This window comes from Gossypium raimondii, chromosome 6 (assembly GCF_025698545.1).
Source record: "Gossypium raimondii isolate GPD5lz chromosome 6, ASM2569854v1, whole genome shotgun sequence".
Lineage (NCBI taxonomy): Eukaryota > Viridiplantae > Streptophyta > Magnoliopsida > Malvales > Malvaceae > Gossypium > Gossypium raimondii.
Window position 1 is genome coordinate 19,833,170 of NC_068570.1, and position 26,431 is coordinate 19,859,600.

General features: G+C 32.9%; 1 protein-coding gene across 2 annotated transcripts; it reads right to left on the reverse strand.

The window, feature by feature from the left end:
* Positions 1-1,188: 1,188 nt before the first annotated feature.
* LOC105773891 (probable glycosyltransferase At3g07620) lies at positions 1,189-20,868 on the reverse strand. Of its 2 annotated transcripts, XM_052632374.1 has the most exons (8): positions 20,478-20,868; positions 20,136-20,203; positions 18,960-19,860; positions 18,738-18,868; positions 18,280-18,628; positions 17,097-17,761; positions 5,662-5,739; positions 1,189-1,263 (listed from the first exon to the last, which is right to left on the reverse strand). In XM_052632374.1, the coding sequence occupies exons 3-7, from the start codon at positions 19,743-19,745 to the stop codon at positions 5,736-5,738; spliced, it is 1,935 nt and encodes a 644-aa protein (XP_052488334.1). In that variant the 5' UTR covers positions 19,746-19,860; positions 20,136-20,203; positions 20,478-20,868; the 3' UTR covers positions 1,189-1,263; positions 5,662-5,735. The 2 variants fall into 2 exon arrangements, with proteins under 2 accessions (XP_052488334.1, XP_012451535.1); XM_012596081.2 differs by lacking the exons at positions 1,189-1,263; positions 5,662-5,739 and having other exon boundaries at positions 16,643-17,761; positions 20,478-20,867.
* Between the last annotated feature and the right edge of the window lie 5,563 nt (positions 20,869-26,431).

Consider the following 26,431-nt stretch of genomic DNA (forward strand, 5'->3'; position numbering starts at 1 on the left):
ATATAGGCCCGAAATATGGGCTTAGGTAAAAAACGAGGCCCGTTTTAAAAACGGGCCGGGCCTTGGGCAAAATTTTTTGGGCCCGGGCCCGGCCCGGCCCGAATATAATATATATTTTTTAAAATATATATTTAAAATTTGTTTAAACATATTTCTTTTCCCGTGCCCCCACATTTCTTTTCTCGTCCCCCCCACTCCCAACTTGTCACTTTTCCCAAACCATTTCCCCTATTTCCCTCTTCCTCAAATCCCTAGCCCTCCATTTTTTTTCTCAACCTTCACCTTCAACTCCGACAGCAGTCCTCCACCACCGGTCCACCTCCAGTCATTTTTCTTTCCAAAATCACAGGTTAGTTTTCTTTATTTTTTCTTTCTCTGATATTTACTGTAAATATAAGTTTCATCTATTGAAGTTGCTGTAAATATAAGTTTGTTTTATTTTTTCTTTCTCTGATATCCAGTACAGTAGTGTATGAATAATGATTTTGTTTTACTTTTCCCCCCCGGTATCCATAACCTAACCTTAATATTTGTTAAGACTTGAGGTTGAAAGAAGGGGAATGGGTGTAGAATAACCCTTCCACTTTCAAAACTAAAATAAATATAAAGCTTGTATGAAATGTAAGAGATTTTTGAGACCCAAGATGTTCTACCATGAACCAGATCCAGAGCCAATGTAAAGAACAATTTTTTTTATAATCAATGTAAATGGGATTCCAACAAGCAATCGTGAGTCGATATGACTAGTATGTTAATTTAGAATGGTATAATGTAGGCGATGAAAAGCGAATAAAATAAAATTACACCAAATCAATGTTTGGCTATCAAATTGCATATTATATCGAGTTTACGTATATATTTGGGAGATTTATCACAATGCTTAACGAAAAAAGTAAAATGAATGAAAAGATTAAATTTGGGGCCAACAAAAACATTTTAATAAAATCATAATATCCCTACATTAAATGTCATACCGTATTATCAAAGAAAATAAAATAAAATCCATCATGATACTTATATATCTCGCTTGTTCAGCAACTCAATAATGTCCAATTTTAAATAACAAAAATGCATATTTTCTAAGGAAAACAAGAAATGAAATAAGACCGGAAAGATGTCACAACACTTGTAAAAGGACTTATCTATGCCTCTCGTAATGGGAAGTCAAACACAACATCCTTCCCAAAGAAGCTTAGGTAAAGCTGCAGAAAAGGTCTCGAGCTTATACTCGGTGTTGTTTCGTTCCTTGGGGTCCAAAAACACCTGCCCATGATGTGTCAGAAAAAGATTACAGAAACATTAGCCTTCAATTTAAATTTAAAATAATTACTTACCGTTTTTAATAAAATACTAGAATAAGCGTATATATGCTTGCATGTATATAATTACTTCATGAATATAATTTTAATACATGAATATATATAATATATTCAATAACTGAGTTATAAATAATATTATTTTTGGATTTCAGGACTTGAATTTTTATGACTATGGCTAGTTCAAACACTCCTATACCTGTGGACGATGGGTTTAATGAGTATGAAAGTGCTATCAAACGTCAAAAGTCTACCACTTCAAAGGTGTGGGATGAAATGACAAAGCTTGAATGCGAGAACAAAAATGAATTGAAGGCACAATGTAATCACTGTAAGACTATCGTCTCTGCTAAGTCTTCTAGTGGAACCTCTCATTTAAGACGTCATCTAAATAGCTGTTTGAAAAAAGTTAACAAGGACATCACTCAATACACCATAGGCATTCAACCATCACCAAAAGGTATTCCATCTATAAAAAAACTACAAGTTTGATGCTGATGAGTGTCGTAAAGCTATTTCCACTTTTCTTGTGTGTGGCAAGCATTCATTTAGGATAGTTGAAGAACCGGGATTTAGATACATGATGAGAATTGCTAGTCCTAATTTTAAGAATATAAGTAGATATACAGCTGCTAGGGATGTCCTAATGTATTATGCAAAAGAGAGAGATCGTGTTAAAGAAGAGTTGGCTAAAGCACACGGTTTAATTTGTCTAACCCGATAATTGGAATTGAACATACTAATGATGAATATATTTGCGTTCTTGCTCATTGGGTTGACAAAGATTGGAAGCTACAAAGAGAATCATAAGGTTTGGAGCTTTATTTCCTCCGTATGATGGTTTGAACATAGCGGATGAACTTGTTTTATGTTTATCTCAATGGGGCATAGATAAGAAAATTTTAGCATCACTTTGGATAATTCTTCTTATAATGATGTTATGGTTTCTTGTCTTAAAAATCGTTTCGTTAAACCGAGCTATTTTGTGTAATGGTGTTTTTTTTCAAGTTAGATGTTGTGCACATATATTGAATCTTATAGTTAAAGCTGGTTTGGAACTTGCTGATGATGTTGTTGGTAAGATTCGAAATGGGATTAGGTACATAAAAAAGTCAGGAATTCGTAGGAAAAGATTTTATGATGTGGCCGACAAAAGTTTTCATTTGAATGTGACCAAAAAGTTGCGTCAAGATGTGTGTGTGAGATGGAATTCTACTTATTTGATGCTTGAATCTTCTCTTTACTATAAAGATGTGCTAGATTATTGGGGCCAACGGGATAAAGATTATCAAATGTTTGCACTTTCTGACGACGAGTGGAGAAAAGTTACTATTATTTGCAAATTTTTGAAAGTCTTTTATGATGTGACTTGTGTTTTTTCTGGTTCTAATTATCCAACGGCTAATCTTTATTTTAGAAGGGTTTGGAAGGTTTACAAGTTCTTGCTTGATACAGTTAAAGGTCCTTATTCGTTTTTAACTCCAATAGTTAAGCAAATGCAAGAAAAATTTAATAAGTATTGGGCTAAGTATTCGTTGATATTGTCATGTGCTGCAATTTTAGATCCTCGTTACAAGTTGAATTATGTGTAGTATTGCTTTAATACAATCTATGGTGTTCATGCTTCAGATTTTGTTGAGACCATTCTTAGCAATCTTAGACTCTTGTTTGATGAGTATGTTAAGAAATCCAAATCCACGTCTTCCTCTTTGGCTGGGAGTTCTAATGTTTCGGATAAAAATCCTGTTGATTCTGGTTTGGATGAACACAATGATAATAGTGATGATTTTGGGGGATGTTTTGATGAGAGTGATGATTATAAACGGTATTTAAATGAATCTAGCACTAGGGTGAGAAGTCACAGTTGGACATTTATTTGGAAGAACCGAGCTTGAGTTGAATAGTCAAATAGATGTTTTAGATTATTGGAGCAAAAGTTCGATTCGATACAATGAGCTTTCGTTATTGGCTCGTGATCTTTGGCAATTCAATATCGATTGTAGCTTCGAATCGGCTTTTAGCATGGGTAAGAAAGTTATCACACCTTTGAGGAGTTCACTTAAGCCAAAAACGGTTCAAGCCGTTGTTTGCTTGGATGATTGGATGCGAGCTAAGGGATTTTCAGCAGGTAATTGTTATTCTCATTTTATTGTTCAAATTTTATATTATTTTTTCATCAGTTTGATTATCTAATTATTTATTCTTATTTAATGTTAGACAATGCTTGCAAAAAGGACGATGACGACGATGAGGACGATGAGGACGATGAGGATGATGATGTTTCTTCGGTAGCTTTTTAAGATACTTTCTTTCTAAATGTTTAAAATTTAATTTAGCTTACAATTTATATTTTGTTATGAAATTAAATATGTTGATGGATTAATGTATGAATATTATGGTTTGTTGCTTAATTTTCCGAAGTCATTTTGGACTTTGAAGGTATGTGTACCTGTGGGGTTTAACTTATATTCTTATCTCAAAGATGGTTTGAAGCAAAATTAGAGATTGGGATTTATATAATGACTAGAATTAGTGAATGATAAAGCTCAAATTGATTTAATATGATTTAATATGCTTATGGATGTGCTATCTATATGTATATGTGATTTGAAGGAAAGTTTTGAGTTCGCTATCTAATTCAGAAAGAGAAAAAGTTTGTTGAGCAAATATTTGTATGCTTTGCTTCTCCATTCAATTTCGAACTTTTTACATAAAAGCAATAATGAATATTTAATTAATTTAATTATGTTATTATGCATAGATAATATGCTACTTATTGCCCAATGATAATATGTTGCTAGTCCTAATTACTTGTATAATTATTTTTATTTTTATTCTCTTTTTTAAGAATTGATTGTTACCTAAATGTCACAAATGTGTAATTATATACAATTAAAGAACATTTAAATTCAATTAGTTGGTAATTTTTAAACAACTCTAGTGGACATGAGGTTCATTATTTATTAAGAATCAAAACTTAGAATATAATACTACATCAATTCTATTATAAAATTTATAGATAACATGAAAGCTATGCATTTTGTTCTTTAAATAAGTAATTTTATTTTAATTTTTTTTCATTATATACAAAAAATATATATAATTTGATATTTGATATAATTTTAATAACAATTAATTTTAATATTAGTTTTAAGCACTTAAAAAAACGGGCCAGACCCAGGCTTCATATTCTTTCCACGGGCCGGGCCGGGCCCAGGCCTAGTAAGCGAGCTGAAAATTTTTTTTGGGCCCGGCCCGCCCATGCACACCTCTATTTTAGATTAGTCTATTTTCATTTCTCAACTAATTTTAGGGTTCCTAATGCTTGGTTTAAGTCTCAGTTTAGAATGTATGCTATGAATGATGATTTTTTATTAATTTATAATGTTTAAATTAATTTTTAAATTGTGTTAATGTATTACCGATCTTGTTAACTATCGTTATATCCCGTAACCTTAATCCAGCAATGAAGATGGGTTAGGGGTGTTAAAATATCCTTCCAATCACCACTTTCAACCTAAAAACCTAAGAGGAAAAAGAAACTCGGCAAGTTCACGTGAACTTAGTGAGTTCCTAGGAAGAACAATCTCACCCTAATTACTATCAGACATTAAGGAAAGGGACTCAAGCTGTCAAATTAGTTTGCCATATTTTACGAATACATTACTCTAGTCTTTAGATCAGTTTGCAGACACTATTGGAATCAAACTCAGCCTATTGGCGAATCACATTGGTTTCTAAACTCGTATGTGACGGCTACTTCGCGAATACACCACTTGCGTGGACTACCATTTATGACTGACATGCTCATTGTTTACGTTTTCATGCAACATGCACTACAACATGCACCTTTTTCTCACGTACTCCCTTCCTTGTGCTAGCTTCTGATCCCGGCTCTCGAAGAACCAATTTTTCTTGTATTTTCATATCCGCTCATTAGAGCTATATAACAACATCACCTTTGTATCCTCCTAACTCCCCCCATTGTTTAAACACATAGGTGTTCACCCGCAAGGTCGGGTTTTCACCAATCACAGTTTGCATCAAAGTGTCAAACCAGAGGCAAAACATTTTATCCTGTGCCTTCTTTATCATTATACACAACATCCCTCTGTTGCCTCCTTACACCAGTCTGGATACAGAGCTTGTGCACAAAGGAAGGAATACTTATACCATTTATATACCAGGTTTTTTTTACCATAAATAACCATGCATGCTCTGAATCTTTGAATTTCTTCAGACATGAACATTAGAGACAAATGAAAAAGCCACTAACCTAGTTGTACAGTGTTTAGAAGTAAACGAATTAACACAGATACCAGACACAAGGTACAGAGGAACTCACCAGAATACTTTACTAAAAGCTTTGTCTACTCTACTGGTTTCTTCCCTTTAATATTAGGACCTTCTCCCATTTCTTTAGCTAAAACAATAAAAAACTTCATTAAACATAAAAAATGACCAAAAGCTTATGATATAACAAGAATCTATAAGCATGCAAACAATTTATGAATAGAAGTTTCCTTCCTACCCAACATTCAAAGAAATCCTACCAAACCCTTTTATGTTAGTTTCTATCTATCTAGTAAAGGTTAAAGGAAGGTTAAGAATTTACTAGCACAAAAGTTCTTTTAAGCTTCTCTCGTTAACACCCTCGTTAGTAAAGAAGAACTCTCTTGGTTTCTTCGATGATAACAAAGTCTAGTAGAGAAGATGAATTAGAAATCTTCTCTCTACTATCACGTTAGAAATCTTCTCTCTACTATCACGCTATCTTATTTATAGGTAATTTACGTCCAAATCTCAATCAAGATTACCTCTAATCACATCCTATAAGGCTCTCCAAGTGTCCTAGTTACTGACACGTTGCCTCCACAAGGATGTCAGGTGACTTAAACGTATCCTACAAGTCATCGTACTTACTTTAGTAACGACACTAAAAACACGGGTGGCGATCTTATTTGTGGAAAAGTCCGCCTAATAAGGTTCTCGACCTAACTATAATCTTACCATTAGCTAGAACTCGTCATCCCGTGATATAGAATTTTTCATTATTAGTGAAGTTCTACGAAGTACTCCCCCACAAAGTTACTCACATTATCTGGTCTAACTTTTGTAACTTAGGCGGTCTTCACTAGCATAGTCTCTCGAACTGATTCGGTTCACCAAACCAGGGTGTGACAACTCCCCCACTCTAAAAAAATTTATTCCTAGTAATTTCGTACCTATCAAAATATGCGTATAATGCTCTATCATGGTACTTTCTCTCTTCCATGTAGCTTCTTCTACCTTATGGTTCCACCAGAAAACCTTAACCAAAGGAATTTTTTATTCCTGAGTGTTTTAATCTCTCGGTCTATAATACATACAGGTTCTTCCTTGTAGGGCAAATTTGGTTCCACCTCCAACATCTCCAATTGAACTACATGATCTAGACCAGAGCAATATCTCCGTAACATTGACACATGACATATGTCGTGAATTTTAGATAGTTCTGGTGGAAGGGCTAAATAATATGTTACTGGCCCAATACACTTCAAGATTTCGTAAGGTCCAATGAACCTTGGGCTAAGTTTCCCCTTTAATATAAAATGAATAAACTTTTTTAGGGCGAAACTTTAAGGAACACTTTGTAGCCAACTTAATAATATATATCTTTCCTCCTTTTATCCATGTATACCTTTTGGCGGTCTTGGGCCAACTTCAAGTGATTCTTCATGGCCATTACTTTTTCTTCCATTTCGTGAATTAGATCTGGGCCAACTAGCTTGTTTAAAAAAATCTGGTTTGAAAACAATCTTCTTGCACTGTGGAAAATTGAAAATTTGAAAATCGACCCGGTTTGTGATATTTATAGCAATAAACCTAACCGACCTCATACTTATGTTTTTGGCTTAGAGAACGTTTGTTGTTCTTAACTTTCAATCAAATGATCTTCTTTGCTATTCTCGTACCACAAAGTACTTTGAATATGGGCTCGAACCAATTGAATTGAAAAATAGAACTAGAAAAAGTTTTCTCTCTTTTATTTGGTGTGAAAACGAAAATTCTCTCTTTTTTAATAGAAACAAATAGATTTGTTATTCTGAAAAAAATATATCTAATAGTTGAGCATAAATTCTCTCTATTTTCGGTAGAGTAACAATCTCTCAAAGTTACGTAAATAACTCTACCAATGCCATCTATTTATAAGGAAAGAAGGTAGAACCCTTATTGAGTTGTAGTGGTTTATTTCAAATAGAAAAACAACTTCCTACTTAAAGTAGGAAGGGGGTGGATGGCACACCCTAATATTCTTACTAGGGTTGTTGCCCCCTTCATGTCATATGTTTGGGCCTCACTCACATTAGGTCCAATTACGAGTATTTCTTGGGCCTTTTGACCTAGTACTCTGTAATGTGATCCAACCCGATTTAGTTTTTCTATTTCCAAAAATAAACTTTAATATTTTATATTAAACAATTTCCTCATCCCTATTTTACCCCTATTAAAAATTTAACGATTTTACCCTTGATAATTTTTTTTACAATTTTACCCTTATTAAAATTTTTAGAAAATATGTTCAATATTTCATAACTCAACATGTTCATTATGATGAATGATTTATTTTCATTTTCGGCTTCAAAATAGCTCAAAACATAAACTCATTCTTGATCATTTTAAGTAATCCATATAGAATTCCAAATGGATCATGTCAATTTTCATTTTCTGAAACCTACATTCATTTCCAAATGATTTCATTTTTTCATTTCAGAAAAAACCATAATCGTTCCTAAATGTTTTTCATTTCTCTTTTCTTATTCATTCTGTTTATTTCTATTAAAAGTCGCAATTCATTTCTAGTTTCAACGAGCTAACTGAGGGACCGATTGGAAATATATAATTAGGGCTCAAATGATTTATAATTAAGTTTCGACTTTTCATCTATTAATTATAAACTCATTTAGTCATGAACTCATTCCACTATAGTATTGTGACTAAACTCTTCCTAACGACATATCATCAGGAAAGCAACTACTTAGTGCTCGTCCAATAACCTTGTCATAAGTGCGTTACCCTTATTGGATACACTTGATCTCTTTAGGATAATATCTACTCTCCCAATATGATCTTATTTTATCTCATGGTAACCATTACATCTTCCTTCATGAAAAGTCAATTACTATTAAATAGTAATCAAGTCGTTCATCATAAAGACGAACGAACCATGGCCACGTTTACTTTTCATCAACCATGTAATGTCAATGATAGGATATCATTTACCCATGTCTCCAGCTATGAATTCTACTATTGTGAATGACGCTACGTACTACAAAAGTCATACACCCAACACACCAGCTTTCGGTTCTTTATCTATTTGAACTCAGGATTTTACTTACATCAAAGTGTACAAGTCGTGCATACATAATCTACCATCCATTCAGGATTTAGGTATGCCACACTATGAACGTCACAAGTGAATAAATCCATAAACAGATTCAGGATATATTTTGCTTGGGTCATGTTCGATGTACTGTTAGTTCAGTCAGTCAAATTTATGTCACTATCTTCTAGGAGTCATTCGCTCCGATGCCCAAGACAAAGAATCTCCCCAATTGGACTTGATAGACGGAATATTAGTTGTTCAAATGGTTTGCTCATTTTCGATTAGACTAAGGATATGTTTAGGTTCATCTACTTATACAAGTTGTCTTTCCGTATTACGATCCGACCACGTAATACCGCTTTAGCTTTTACTAGATGGTATTCGATGGTCAAGTCATAATATTTTAACAACTCGATCCATCTTTATTGACATACGTTCAGCTCCTTCTAAGTGAGCAGAATTTTAAGATCTTGTGGTCAAAGAATATACGACATTTCTCCCCATAGAGATAATGCCTCCAAATCTTTAGGACTACCATAACTACCAGTTCTAAATCATGAGTTGGGTATTTCCTCTCATGAAGCTTGAGTTGGCATGACACATAAGTAATCACATTTCCTTTCTACATAAGTACACAACCTAAGCCATTCAAGGATGCATCTGTAAACACAACATATTCCACTCCCAATTTTGTTTGACTCAACACTAGAGCTTCATCAACTCATCAAAACTATGTTGACATTCTTCAAACTAGTGGAACTTCTCATCTTTCCTTAGCAACCATGTTAATGGTGTTGCCATTATACAGAACCCTTTCACGAACCTTCAATAATAACCCATCAATCCAAGGAAACTACTCACCTTGGCAACGTTTTTCGGTGGATTCCAATCAAGTATAGTCTGTATCTTTTAAGATCTTCCTTAATTCCTTCTATGGAGATAATATGGCCTAAGAAATGGACATCCTTCAGCCAAAATTTGCACTTGTTGAATTGGGCGTACAACTTATTCTATCGAAGAACACTTAAAACTATCTACAAGTGTTTCTCGTGCTCTGCATTCCTCTTTGAGTAAACCAGAATGTCACCAATAAAGACTACAACACAACGGTCGAGGTAAGGCTAGAATACTCTGTTCAAATAGGTCCATAAATACTGTTGGCACGTTGGTCAAAGCAAAGAACATCACTAAAAATTTATAATGACCATAACGCATACGAAATGCAGTCTTTGGAATATCATCCCCTTTAATTTTTACCTGATAATATCCAAACTGCAAATCAATATTTGAAAACACCTTAGCTTCACTAAGCTGGTCAAACAAGCCTCAATTTTGGGCAACGAATACTTGTTCTTTATGATTACCTTGTTCAACTGCCTGTAGTCAATACACAACCGAAGGGTCCTATCATTCTTCTTAACAAATAGTATTGGCGCACCCCAAGGTGAAACACTTGGTCTGATAAACCCCTTATCCAACAATTCTTGCAGCTGAGTTTTCAAATCCTTCAACTCTATTGGAACCAAGGCGCACTTGAGATATGAGTAGTTCTTGGCATCACCTCAATAGAGAATTCCACATCTCTGTTTGGTGGAATCCCCGAAATTCTTCTGGAAAGACATTAGAAAATTCATTCATAATTGGTACATGTCTGAAGTCTTCCCTCACCAACTTAGAATCCAGGATATATGTCAAATCGTACGTTAAGCGATAAAGCTTGTAACCTCGAGATTCACCTATACTCGCACACAGAATAAACAAACCGTATGTTGAGCGATAAAGCTCAGTGTTACTTCCATGATTCAAGTCAATTAAACATCAATAGCATTATATATATAACACAACTCATTGCTACAACTAGTTCCAACCAAAATAGTTACAAATCATATATCAAATCCGAGATTATGTACATTCACATTTGAATACAATTCCATAATCAATCACTTATACCATTTCAGCGTAACATATCATACTTTTGCATCTATTTATCAACAATACATTCAATTTTAATTCAATACCAACCATTATTTCATTTCATTATTCAAAGTCAGTATTGAATCCATTGATTCATCATATTTCCGTATCAGTCCTCTGAGCTCGTATAACCAGTTCCCATGGTCTTTCACATGCTCTCAATATTTGTATATCGCAAATATACATTTGTAGTATCATTACTTATTATCAAATTAATATGAGCATTATTTAATCAACTTATGTTTTATATTCCCTATAAACATGACTCGAACAGATGCACAGATTCCAACCAACACACCAATTTGGCACCTAGTGCCTCATTGGAACGTCTGAAGTATATAGATTGAGTCCATCGCTCATCGGTATAATCAAAAGTAAAAGTTGTGCCCAGCACTCATCGAAACGTTTAAAGGAAAATGCACCCAGCGCTCATCGACATATAGTCAAGGTAACCTATACTCAATCTATCCTATAGCATGCCAACTATATTTGGCTCTACCTGAACAGTTAATAGGGTATCAATAATCCGGTTTTCATTATACAATCCATTTCATATATAAGTTCACATTCAATTTCATAATCTCATTACAATTCAACATCAATACACAAATATCTCATATCATATAGTATGTTTCAATCCATTTTCATGTCTCAACTAAATCAAGCTACTTTCTATTTTATTCAATTTAGTCAATTATTTAGATACTCAATACTAATCATAGCAAATGAATTCGTACAACCATTATTAACTCACCTCGATACTCAATCATGCAATTTAACATGAATATGCAAATAGATAGATTGATCTCAAATAATAAAAGTACAAATTAAAATCTCGCGTCACTCGTCAACGACGCTCGCTTTTCCTTTCCCTCTCAATGGCTTGACGTTGTCTTTAGTTACGTAAAATAATACGACAAATAAACTATATCAATTTTCATCAAATTCACATTTAAATTCAAAGTCAAGCATATTTTGCATTTTATTTAATTTAGTTCCTAACTCGGGATATGTATATCTTTCGATTTATAACTTCGGATCAAAATCTAATTCCATATTCTTTCATTAAGGACCCTATATTTTCAATTTATAATGAAATCTCATGACAGATTTTCAATTTATTCAATTTGACCCGTAATGTAAGAAAGTTAACGACCAAGCTTATTAAGCTTTACAATTTAGTCATTATCATAATCTAAGCTTAATTTCTATAAATTTCAAGCTTATTCATCAATTTCTCAACAATGACAACTTGCTAAAATTTCAACAATTGAACAAGTTGATACATGGGCCAACTAAATCAAGCTCTCATGATCATAAATCTATAAAAAATGACTTAGGGACTTACTTGTAATAGTGGTCGAATGCTTAAGAATTTCAAAGCTTTTCTCTCAGCGATTGGATTTTTAAATTTAGCCCCTAACCTTTAATTAATTACTTTTTCGACTAAATTACTTAACCGAACTTTAATATATTTTTATATTAACTCTACAAATATTCTTATTTTATATTTACGAACTCAGTTTACAAAAATGTGGTTACGAAATCATATTTTCTGACACCATTGAAATTCGGGTCGTTACAATGAATATGACATCATCCACTCTTGCCTCACTCCATTGTCATCCTTAACAATCCTACCATGTGTATATGCTTTGTGTGAGTTTGTTCTGGTTCTTTATCCTTTATGTTTTGTACTAATTTAATTTTATGTTGTAATTTATCTAACATATATGTTTATTTGTATTATGCTTATAAATACTAAATTTCTTTTTTGAAAATGCCAACTTGTGCCATAAATGCTTGGAGACAACCAGTTACATCTTCACCATACATTTGCTGCTCAACTAAAGGCCAGAAAACGGTGCCTAGGGAATCACAAAACAGCCTAAAAAATTAAAAACAAATCAAGTCCTAACAAACAAAAGTAGTAACTGAAGCAAAGCAAGTAAAAAATAAAAAATGAAACGTCACCAGATCTGAAAATCCCTTCATCTCCAAAAGCCTTCCAACCCCCCTGTGCATCAATAAACATAGAGGCCACCAGATCCTTACATCATATCAGGTGCATCACACTGGTAATCAGCCTCTTCATCAAGCCATCGAGTTCCTCGAACTATCAATCACTTCCGAGCTTGGACTCAGCCTTCACAGTTACTCGCTCTCCACAAATCCTCTCCTATCTCTGTCAACGAGCTTTTCCACCTCCCTTGGGACTTCCTCCAACCAGTACATGGGGTAGTCGTTCCTCTTACCTTCCATCGCCATTCCATGCGCTAACACATTCGCCGCTTGGGGTACAAACCTGAACTATAAACTTCTAAAATTGGGTGTTCTTCCCTTAATCTCTATTATCAGATTGCTAATTCTAGATTTGTCCTCTTCTACAGCATTTATACTCTTGATAACAATTAAAGCATCTCCTTCGATGCAAACCTCACGAAAACCCAACTCCTCTATGAAGGTAACTGCCTGCAAGCACGTTCAAGCCTCTGCCATGGTCGAATCCAAAATATTCTCTTACAGATAGGTACAAGACACCATTACCATTCCTACCTTGTCACGTGCTATAATACCCGAGCTTGAAATGCGTACCTAGTGATTATAAAAAGCATCAAAGTTAAACTTTATAACCTCCCCCTCTAATGGCTCCCAAACAGAAACGCTTGGATTATCCAAAGTAATCGACAACTTGCCCAACTGCTCAATTTCTAGGTTATATGCATTTATAAACCCCACTATATCTTGATCTCGTTCCTTAATCCCCTCATGATAAATTTTGTTCCTATTATACCATAAAGCCCAAAAAGAAATGGCTAAAATTATGCATACCACCATATTACTGTTTATAAATTCCACCGCTAACCACTGTTTCCAATTGTGTTCCATGTTGGTTGTTGAGAAAACCACACCGACTCCCTCCAAGACTTGCCTCAAAAAGACATAGTATCGGAACAAATGGGACATTGTCTCTTCCTTCGTCTTACAGACCGGGCAAAGTGTGTTCACAGCAAGGTTACGTGACTTCAGCGTACACAACGTAGGCACAAATTCATTTGCTACCTTCCAGCATTGTATACGAATTTTGCTAGGAATATTTAGGCTCCACAGTCTTTTGTAAAAATTAGATAGATTAATCGATTGTAAATTATGATTACCTCCCATCAAATTGTCCTCCTCTATAATGAGCCATCCGTAACCACTCTTTGCTGTAAATTCCCCTATATTATCTCCCTTCTAAACCACTTGGTCCTTCTGTGCGCTATTCACCAGTGGAATCAATAACATTTTCTCCAATTGTTCATCACCAAATAAATTCTTAATTACCTCTCTCTTCCAGATAAATATTTCCGCATCTATTAGATCTGCAACAGTACTATATCTAATGTCGATTTCTGAACATGTACTCTGCCATTTCCAAGACCTGGCAGCCACACATCATTCCAGATGTTCACAACTGTGCCATTCCCAATCCTCCAACCTAAACCTTCTTCCAGCAACCTACGGGCTCCCCAGATACTTTGCCAGGTATACGAAGAGTAAGATCCCAAGCATGCACTCATAAAATCCCCCCGTGGGAAATACTTCGCCTTTATTACTCGTGCAAACAAACTATTAGGCTGCGTAAGCAATTTCCATCCATGCTTTCCTAACAGGGCTATATTAAATTTATTAGGCTCCTTAAAACCCAACCCTCCTTACGATTTAGGAGTTCACAAAGTGCTCTTGCACCAATGAATACCCTTCGCAGTCTTCATATTACTCCACCAAAACTTAATCATCATATTTTCCAACTCACGACACAAAGAAATAGGCAGCATGAAACATTGCACGAGATAGCTTGCAGAATTGACTTTATGAACACTTCTTTACCCCCCTCCAACGATACGTTTCGCACACTCTAGCTATTCATCTTCATAATAAACTTCTTTAAATCCACAAAAGCATGTTTTTTTTCTACGACCCACCATCGTTGGCAAACCAAGGTACCTTTTTGGATTATTTGAAATCCACACCCCAAGACTCTTCCTATTTGTTCCCTTACCCCATGTTCCACATTCCCACTGAAATATATGAGAGACTTATCATAATTAACAACCTACCCCGAAACTCCTTCATACTCAAACACCATTGATTTCATAATATTTGCCCTTTCAACTGAAGCATCGCTGGATAAGATGTTGTCATCAGCAAAAAATAAATGAGTAACTGATAAGCTACTCTTGCCCACCCAGGCCCCTTTAATCCTCCTATCCCCTTTAGCCATATTAAGCAACCTAGAAAAGCCTTCAGCATAAAGTATAAACAAATAAGGGCTTAGAGGGTCTCTTTGCCTGAACCCTAGTGTAGGCCGAAACTCATCTCCCTGAAACCCATTAAACCCCAGTGAATACGACACACTAGAGAAACACCTCATAACAAGCGAAATTCATGCTTCGTAAAATCCTAGAGCACCCATCACACTTTTCAAGAAACTCCATTCAACCCTGTCATAGGCTTTGCTCATATCAAGTTTAAGAGAAAAAGAACTAGTTGAACCCCATTTTCTTATTAAAAGAATGTCGAATTTCGTAAGCCACAATTATATTATCAGTGATTTGCCTTCCTACCACAAACGCCTCTTGTGCTTCATCGATACATACACTAAAGACCCCTCAAAATCTATTAACAATCACCTTTGAAATGACTTTGTAAATTACATTACATAAACTAACAGGTCTAAACTAGCTCATATTCTTTAGCGTCACTACTTTTGGAATAAGCACTATGTTTGTACGATTCACTTCCTCTACATCGCAAAATATATTTAGTACATGATTTTCAATCCACTTAACAAATAATGGGTTATTTATTAATACATGCATATTAAATAATTTTTTTCTTTAAATTATTAAATTAATAATCAAATGAGACGTTAAGTATAAGTCTTAGGTAAATATTATTTTATAATAGTGAATCTTATAAAAGGAAAACTGTTTTTGAGTTTTATAATCTGCTCCGCTTTGTCACTCATGAAAAGATTTCCTATAAATATACATAGGGACTGTTGACTTGAAATTACTTTGAACTACTTTGACATTATATTTTATACTGTTTTTCCATTAAAATTAACTTACGGAACACTCAGTGAAAAATATATAATTACATTATATAAACTAAATGATATTTTAGTTAACATAATAAAGTTGAAATTTATAGTAATTGTAATTTAAATTTCATCATATATATTTTATTGATTTATGAAAATATAAAAAATTCTTATAATAATATAACTTATTTTCTAATGTAAAAAGAATGGTAATTTTCCAACTGTGAAAAATAATTCTCAACTAAGTAAACAAACGAGGCTTTAGTTAAAAGGAATGATAATTCCCATTTAAGTAAATAAATGAGGCTTTTATTGAAATGGTGAAATAAAATATTTAAAATTGAATTTTGGGTTTAAATTTTTTTCCCATTTTGATACATAAATTCCTCTTTTATATATAAAAGATACATAAATTCCTCTTTTATATATAAAAGATATAAATATAAATAACTGGATTGTAAGCCCTTTGGATTTCATCGCATCTAGGGTTGAGTAAGAAACCAAGAAAATCAATATAATGTTCTTACTACCAAAATGCGATTTAATCCTTTACTAATCAAAATTTATACTATTACTTAATATTAATTTAAATTTATTTCACCGTTTAATATAAATATGGAGTATTTTATATATATATATATATATATATATATATATATATACACACACGCATATCTTAATATAATGTCTTTACCGATCATTTTATATTTTTACTTCATTATCACCGTTACAATTGAATCCAAACACATATCTTATCACTAGTTTTAATCTCATCACTATAATAACTAATTTCACCGCCACTCCTATTTTTAATCTCACCAAAGTTAATTAATCACACTGATCATCCAAAGAAAAACGGGCCAAATAGGCACAAATTGGCACTATCCAACAAAACTATTGAGGTTTAACTTGTTAAAAATAAAAATCAATAAATCTATACTTAAATTTCAACATTAATTTTTTTTTACATAAACTACTATTATTAATAAATAAATAAATGAACAGGCCACATCGCCAACTCAAGAACTGGTTGCTAAGCCTACAACCACTTGTGAAAAGAATTTTTATAACTCCAGGTAGGAACAAATTATTACCGACACACCCATACATCACAAGTAATCACTATAACTCAAACTTGGGACATGAATTTTAAAGTGAACTCCCCTACCCAACAACGGGGTTCCACTAGTCGATGCAACCTTATTCACTCAAATCTATGTACACCTAAATAATGTGAAAGAAACAAATTTTTGTACTCAAAAAGTACCTCTCTCAAACATTGTGAAAAGGATTTAAATTGATATTAATTGAAAACTTGATGACTCTGTGGGTTTGTAAAAAAGGAACTTACCTTGGCTTTTCCATTTGGAGAACTCTATTGTACCAAACTGAATGGAGAATCATATGAAATATATCATATTTCACTGGTCTAGGATGCCAAAGAAAATGTTGTTGTGCCTTTTTAACGCTCAGCTGCATCTGCCTATACCTCTCGTCTGGGATTGACAAGAGGATCTTCTTCAAATTAGGAATATCCTTCTCCAAAACGAAGACTGCTAATGATTCCCAATTCAAAACCTCGAAAAAAGGAGGAATGAAATTGTCAGATATGATAACCGGAACACATTCATAAAATATGGCCTCCACCACGCGTGGACTGTTAACCTCGTAACCTCTAGGACAAATGCAGTACTTGCTCCTCTTCATGTGCTGGGCGTAGTTCAGTTTCCCCTTACCATTATGCATTGTACCAAAGATTTTCATGTCCGGATCTTTGTTTCCCCACTGTTGTAATAGAATTGGCCTTAAATAACCATGCATGCCTCCTGCAAAGAAAGCTAGAATTGATCTCTTCGAAGGAGGTTCACCACCGAGGTCTCGGAGGGGTCTCTGAGGGTTCCGAATGGTGGTCTCTGGAAGAGAGACATCCTTCCCAAAAATATAACCTTCTCTAATGTCGGAATTGCAGAGGGCTCTTATGCAATTGGCCATGTATTCCTTTGTTTCAGATGTTGCCTGAGAAAGTAGAGATTATTAGAAGATAGTATAAGAACAAATTGTTAAACTACCTAACATGTCCTTATACCATGCCTTGAAGAATAAATTAGTCTCTCTATTATACATATCATTTTGAAGCAAAAAGGTAATATTTTATATGGCAGTTAACTTGATCTTTAAAAAAAAAAAAAAAAAGCGCTCAAGTGTAATGTTTTAAAATGATATGAAATTTTTTAAAAGAAAACCATAATTCAACATTTGCTATCCTATTTCATTGTACTATTAAAACACAACAAATCAGCATTTTTTAACGTTCAACCTTATGGTTATTTGCTCAAAAATTTAAATATACAAGGAATATATGGATTCTAGATAGTTTAACCTAAGAAAAAAACTGAAAATCGTAGCAAGAACTTACTACTGAAGAAAAAATCAACAGTTTTATCATGCAAATTGCAACAAAGTAAGAGCTCAAGTGGTTTCAAATTCCAGGAAAAAATAGCCAAGTAAAACCCAAGAAAGCATGAAAACCATACCCAGTCATGGCAAGCGACCAGAAAATGATCAGCTCCTTGAGTTCTGTTCCAGTAAGGATATTTTGCTGCAATCGTGTCCGCATAGTTCTTCAAATACTCTACAAGGTTCTGGATACTGTGAGAATCAGGGACATATAATGTCTCTTCCAACATTCTAGAACTAAAAGGTAAGTAAAACAGTTGGGCTTCTCTTGGTTTTTTAGTAACAAAGTTTCTATTAGCTTGCAGTTGTTTCATGAACCATCCTTCAGAGGCATAAATACCCTTGAGAACCGGCTTATGGAATATGGGTTTTTTTCCTTCCTTGTAGATATATACTTTGAGTGTGCTTTCCATCAATTCATAGCTCCTGTAATTTATGATGAAAATTGTTTATATATTATGCACTTGAGTAGAAGTAACTAATTTTGTGTTACCACAAAATAATAGAGTTTTTTAGTGGAGCGAGCAGAATATACCTTTTGAACATAGAAACATTCCGATAAAGAGGTGCATAAAGTTGCTGATCGTTCTCTAAAATAGGTGCTTTCTCAATCTGCGATCTTACATTTAATAGCACTTTGTCTGCTGCTGAAGCCCATCTTGGTGTCTACAAACAAATGGACAGAGGAAAAAGAACATTGAAGTACAGAAACAAATTTATTCCTTGACAAGAATGGAAAATAGATGTTTAAGCATACCGTGGAATGATATGAAACACGACTCCGATAAAGCAAATTGTTCATATCAGCTATAGTAGTCGGTGCCTCCTTTGCAACAGTCTTATTATTGTAACTTTCAGGATAGTCCTCAAATTCCTCTGATGAAGACTTCCTACCAGAATTGTTATCATTATCTAATATGGAATCACTATTCTGATCTTTGTCATTTACTTCATAGGTCCCAAAATCATTAGTTGCTTCATTAACAGCACTAGTTTGGTTCAAGCTATCTAGAGTTGCCATGTTATTTTCCTTGCTTAACTCCAATGATAGACCACCTTCCACCTCTGCTGTAGTCATATTTTTGGAACTTTCAGCATCATACACTGTAGAATTCTTAATTAAATCTACCAATTCCTCACTTAAAGACTCTTTTGGAGATTCACTGCCTTCCTCAAATGTAGAAGATTTATTCAAGTCCACATCGGTTTCTGATATAACATCATCATTCGAATCCATGTCCCTTTCTTCAGAGACCTCATTACCATGAACTGTCTCACTACCAGCATATGTTCCATTATACTCCAAACCAATTGAATGAGTCACATAACGTATTGTCCCATCTGGCTCAGTCGATGATGGAGCACTGGCTAAGAAACTACTTTGTCCCTCAACAGAGATCTTACCAGAAGGAACTACCGCCGACAACACATTCTCGCTCGAAAGTTCAAGATACTGGAATGTTATAATCACCATGATCGCACATATAAGCCATATCAATTTCCTCGCATCTAATTGAAACCAAGATTTAAGGTCATGCCCCATTGAGTAACAACTTGACTACTTGTCAGCTCAGTTCCAATGCTAAATATCATCCCTGCATTCTGTTCCTTAGCCCCTGAATTTAGTCACAATGAAAGTCCTTCACCGATTAATGAACCTAACTCAAGCAAAGAGTAAAATGATTCAAAAAACTAATAATCAGCATACATGAACAATTGTTGAACCTATTTTAGCAGTCAATGAATCAAGTAGGAAAAAAAAGTCAACAAATTAGAGAGTACAAAAACACCGGTTCATATTTTAAACCATTAAATACAGATCTAACGCCGATTCTTTCATTAATCAAAATCCAGAAAATATAGAGAGAAGTGACGAAGCAACAAGAAGTAGAAAAATAAACTAAAATAAGAAAGCGAAAAGAATAATGCTTACGAATTTCGCTCGTCGAACTCTCACTCTTCAGTTAGGTGGAAAAGAATCCAATTAAGAAAACGAAAACTCTACAACTCAAGAAAATAGAGAAGCAAAGAATCAGCATACTTATAATTGTATATCTGTTTTAGCGGTCAACTAATCAACTAGCAAAAAGAAGTCAACGATGTAGAGACTAGAGAGTACAAATCACCGGTTCGTATTTTAAACCATTAAATGCAGATCTAACCCCAATTATTTCACTAATCAGAATGCAAATCCAGAAAATACAGAGAGAAGCGAAGAAACAATCAGGAATACAAAATTCAACTAAAACAAGAAAGTAAAGAAAAAAATGCTTACGAATTTCGCTCGTCGAACTCTTGCTCTTCAGTTTGGTGGAAAAGAAGCTAATGATGAAAGCGAGAAATCTAAAGTTCAGGAAAATAAAGAAGCAAGGAATCTTCTCCAAGAGGCGCGCAGTTGTAAAACTAGAGAGATGAAATTCTTCTTCCTCTTTACTCCGTTTTCTTTTTGCTTTTGCTTGTGATGAACTCTTTTCTTTTTCTTTTTTTTTTTCTTGAGCAGCCAAACCGTAAGATGTTGAGAATTTGAATGGGAATTTAAAAGCTTCAATGCCCTGCAGCTTCCTTGTTACTGAGAATTTTTTTTTTCTTTTGGCTTTACCAATAAGTTGGAAACAAAGAACCTCTCCTGGTCGGCTTTTATTTTTACTCTGGTAAATGATAGAAGTTTTTGGACGAGAAAGGACAGTCGTTTATTATTATATTTCGTTATTACAGCAGCTAACTTTTGACTTCGCTGTGCCTAACCGATTCCTTTAACATACCATGACTATTTGCTAACTTCATCCATCAATCACCTAGTTACTACATTCTTAATAAAGGAATTAGTCGTTACTATTGACCCATCTAGATTGCCCTAAAAAATTTAAGATATTTAACTTTTTAGATTCATGATTGAACCATATGTAACATCACATGTGTAATTTCTAAGTAATTTTTTCTTCTTTTGTAATTATAAAAATTTGACTACCAAATGTAATTTTATTTTGGAAAATAAAATCTTAATCCCACCCAAGCCAGTCTCCCTTGCTTCGCAGTTTTATTCTGAACAGGCCTCTTCCCAAATGGCCCATAACTCTGGTGATGTTTTCTATTAATTCCTTTCGAACTCAAATTTGACATGATTTTCTTACTTTTATTAGAAACCCCCATTTCCTTCCCAGAAATCGAAACCAGCTCACCAGTGTTTGTATCCAAAAAAAACTAACGCATTAAATCGTAATCCCAGAAAAGTCTCCTCTTGATTTTTTTGCCCCTATTTTTTGGAGTCTCGTGATTTCCTTCACGATTTTCCCTCGACCAACATCTAACATCTAAGGCCCGTATGCCTCCTCCCTCTCCGTCACACCGGGTTTCATCGACGACCTGTCATTCGGCAAAACCTCATTGCCTGCTGATTTGATACTAAGGGAGTCCTTAGACACAACTCTTTCAAGTGTATGTAACGTCCGCAACAAAAACACCATTGGTAACAGTTCATACTCAATACGTTGAGTGATGCCATTTATCGAAACTTGAGATACGAGAGGTAAATAATAGGAAAACGGTAATTACTAATATTTTTAGTCCTCGTGGATACGATATCTTTATTCACCGTAGTTATACTATTTATCGATAGGTGCAATTACCTTCGTTGTATTTTTAGTTGATTTTGTGACACATCAACACCCTATCACTTGATCTAGGGGATCCCATTAACAACCGACCTTGTGACATCCCCTTTTAAAAGTTCAAAATCATCATCATCGTCAAGCCCCTTCGGGTTAATCGACTTCCTAGATTCAAACAATACCTTACCCCAATAACTTATCTTTCCACAATAGTGTTGCTTCAGCCGGTGTGTCGACGGCTATATCTATGGCTATTACTACCATACCATCCTTGAACTGCACTTTCTTAGTGCCTCGATCTTCATTAGAACATGGCTCAGTTTGTAACACCCCCATACCGACCCGGTCATCGGGTCAAGGTACCAGAATGTCACATTCGTTGCTGAAGCAACTATAGAAATTTCAAATCGATTTATCATATTATTTGATTATAAAAAATCATTTTACTCATTTTAATAATAAATGAATTTTTGAAAGAACTATTTATGAGTTAAATGAGCTCATTAAAACATGATATTCAATCAAAGATAACAAAGTTTATAAATTAACACAATTATTAAAGTTTTACAAATAAGTCCATAGGAGGACTTGCACTTTCTAAAATAGTTTACCCACTTTATGTATATTTCATATTTATTTCCAAATTAAGCCAATTAATTTAATTATTCATAAAGTTTTAGTCAAGATTCCAAAATCATATCAATTAACAATTATTCACTTATTATTTTATCAATTCGTTTAAACATTATCACACGTTTTAATCATTCCATCACTTATAACCATTTTGTAACATTTGAAATTCATTTACTATTTTTGCCCTCCTCCTCTTCTCTATTCCACACCCTTTATGTATATACATTAGAATCTTTAGCTTTTAGTATGATATGCTTATATGTAACATTAACTATAATTTCACTATTTACTTATGTGTTCATATCAAAGTTGTCAACTTGTGTCATAGTCACTAAATTAATTATATCTTAAGCTAAAGAATTCGAAATTATGATTTGCTTGTTATATTTGAAATTAGACTCAATGAACTTTTCACCATAAAAAATTCAGAATTTCCACATAAGCCAATTAATACGGTTCATTTTTCAAATTTTCCCATGTTCTGCTACTTAACAGCCTTGACGCTTCTTCACTGAAAATTAATTATATTTTAGTTCGGGATTTGTATCATGTTACTATTTGTTTCAATTGAAAAGGACTCATTAATATTTTTGGAATATTAATTCCATCTCCTAAATATTTTTTTACAATTTTTATGATTTTTCAAAGTTAGAATAGGGAACCCTAATCCATTACGACATTGTCCTATAAAACTAATATATCTCAAAATCTACAATTTCGTTGTTTACACGTTTCTTTCATAAAAAATTAGACTCAATAATATTTAATTTAATATTTAATTCAACCTCTAACTAAATTTATATGATTTTCGGTGAATTTTCAAAGTTAAGCTACTGCTACTATCCAAACTATTTTAATGAAAATATTTTCTTTCCATGGTTCTTTGCACTATCATTCATTCAATCATGCAGAATCATCATACTTTTGATTACTATTCAATCTAATAACTTATGTTTATATGTAGATTACATATTCATTTCTTAATCTTAGTACTTTCATAATACAAATCACATTCTTTCCTACTTATCAATTTATTGTTTTAAGTCTTTATACTTCATCAAATACTTTCTTTTCTACTATTTAGCTTAAAATATATGTTTCATACTCCTCATTCACAACATAATTAACTCAACTATTAAGATACAAGTAGGGTTAGTATGAAACTTATCTCCTTCATCAAGAATTCCTTCCTTTCTTCTTCTTTTCCATTCCTTTCTCATCTTCACTGCTTTCCTTCCCTTTTCTTCTCATTTTCTTCACTTTCATCTACTATTTTCTTACTTCTAAATTGATGAAAATATTCTATAGAATCTCTACTTTATCTTTTCTCTTTGGTGTCTATGGAATTTTTCAAGAACTTTGGATGAAAAAGTGGATTTTCATGGCAAATGATCAAATTGAAAAAAAAAAAAAAAAAACTTTCCCTTTTCTAGCTCTCTCTCACGTTGGAGCATGGAAGGATGATAATTTCTCATCTTTCATCCCTTTTTATACTAATATTTTCATAATAAAATATTAATAAAAATCTAATTATAACATTAATATTATAACATTTATCTAATTATTTAATTTAAAACATCATTGAAATATCTCGCATGTCATCATTACACTCTAAAACTCCCTCTCATGCTAATTGATCATTTGCCCTTTACAATCCTTAAAAATTTCATCCTTAAATCACTACTTAATTTAATGAAATTTTGATTTAGTCCCTCATATTGATCATTTGCCCTTTATAATCCTTAAATCATCATTTAATTTAATAAAATTATGATTTAGTCCTCATAATTCTTCATTTATTCAATTTAGTCCGTATTCATCCATTTTCCTTATTTCCTAGACTCTTCCATCCTTAAGATATTTTCATTATTGGCCCTTCAAATTTTCTATATTTATACTTTAACCCCTCACATTTTAATATTTACACTTGAACCACAAAACTTTTCATATCTTTACGATTTAGTCTCTAACTCAAATTTGTATTTCACAACATACTTCTTATTTCATTTTCTCTAACATCCCTTATCCTTTACTTTCTTTATATCTTATTTCATTAAAAGTCTCTCATATTATTTTCTACTAAAGGGATTTTGAGGATGTTACACGACTCCATCATCATCAAAAGAAAAATTCCCCATCAATTTATAGCATAGTGTTCCTAATTTTAGTCCTATTTCATTAATTTTGGATCATGATCTATTTAGTGAGCAGGAACATAAAATAATTTCTTTCGTAAAATAACGAGCTTGTTTAACCTTTTGTTCAACTTTGGATGGGTAAATTTTGTATTTTCTATGTCACTATCATCTACAAGCACGTTCCAACCACAAGGTTCGCGTTTTTAATTTCTCAATCTCATACCATTTTCAGTTCCTTCTTCTTTGATTTTGAACTCTTCAAGTTATTTTAAACATGGCTTCAATTTTTTTAAGAATTACTTTATAGTTGAGTTGTTATTGAGTAATTTTAGGAGAAAATTTCCTATAATGTGTTAGAACAGCGTAAATCCGTATTAAACTTCTCTCCTTCTATTTGAAATTTATTAGAATAAAGCTTTTCAATCTATAAATAGAAGTAGTTAAGACTCTTCTTGTATCATCCGAATTTCAACATTAGTTAATTTTCTTCTTCTTTACTCGTGGTTTTTCCGAAAGAGTTTCCACATAAAATTTGTATATTTTTTTCTTTTTTTTCTTTTACGACCGTTCTATATTATCATTATCGACATTTAATTTTTACACTATACTTATAGGTTTGGATAGAAGTGTTAATGGGTGAATTAAGGTCGGATTTTAAAAAAAATCAAGCTTAAACTTGATTTACCTAAATAATCAATTTTTCGATAAAAGTTTAGTTATAAAAATATATAATATTAATACAAATTATATATATATATTGATTATTTTAAATAATAAAATAAACTAGACTGAATTGATTTTGGATTGAGAAATAGAAACCCAAACATGACCTATGAACACCTTTAAATACTTGATAAACAATTACAAACACTATTTATATACAATGCCAACATTGTTTAAGGTGGTTCACATTACATTTTTTTTGATACATTACAAATTGGGAGAGAGAATAATGTTGCTAGATTTTTAACCTTAAATTTTGAGGTGCCAACAAATAATTCTTAATCACGAATTGCTGGCAAATTAAATAAATAATATTTGAGAAATGAATTAATTTATCTTAATTTTTTGTTAATGCAATAAAATTATATACACTTTAACATCAATATAAAATCTAAAAAGTAATCAAAAATTTCAAAAGAGTAGCTAAGAATATCATGTATATAAGCACTCTCAAGAAATTTTAAAATTTTATTTTATTTAATAAATTATTCAAATCAACATAAAATGTAAATTAGTTTATATTTTTTAAATAGTTTTACTTTGGGTAAAATATTAAAATAAAGGGCTTTATGAGTAAAAACCATAAGTTAAGGGATTATTTAACTACAAAAATAGGTTAAGGGCTTGTTTAAAAACAATATAGTGAGTTGAAGGGGAATAAAAAGAAAATAATAAATAAGGAGGGCTTACAAGGCAATTAACCATATTTAAAGTTTGGTTCCGGCACACGTCAGGCGCCACCCTTTCACTTTTCTTCTAGTAGCCACTCTAAATGGAAAATTTTCATAATAGGTCCCTAAATACTTTAGATCATTACATTTCAGTCTAGTGCCGCCAATTTGATAGGCGGCACCAGTAAAACTATACCATTTTGGTAAATAATCTTATGGGCATACTATTTCAATTATTAATATTATTTTTTGTATTATTTAGGTGAAAAGCCTTAACTTTTACTTAGTTTATCCATTATTGAAATTTCTATATTGAAAATTTAAATTTTAAAACATTAAAATCAATTAAATAAAAGATAAAATACAAAATGATCATTAAATTATTCTTCATGTTTCATTTTAGCCACTGAACTTTTAAATTTTTTATTTTAGTCATTAAACTGTACAAAATCAAAT

Coding starts and splice junctions, on each gene's coding strand:
- LOC105773891 (XM_052632374.1), bottom strand. CDS start 19,745: ATGGGGCATGACCTTAAATCTTGGTTTCAATTAGATGCGAGGAAATTG. Junction 18,869..18,959: donor GTGTTTCATATCATTCCACG/GTATGCTTAAAC, acceptor ATTTGTTTGTAG/ACACCAAGATGGGCTTCAGC. Junction 18,629..18,737: donor AATGTTTCTATGTTCAAAAG/GTATATTCTGCT, acceptor CATAAATTACAG/GAGCTATGAATTGATGGAAA.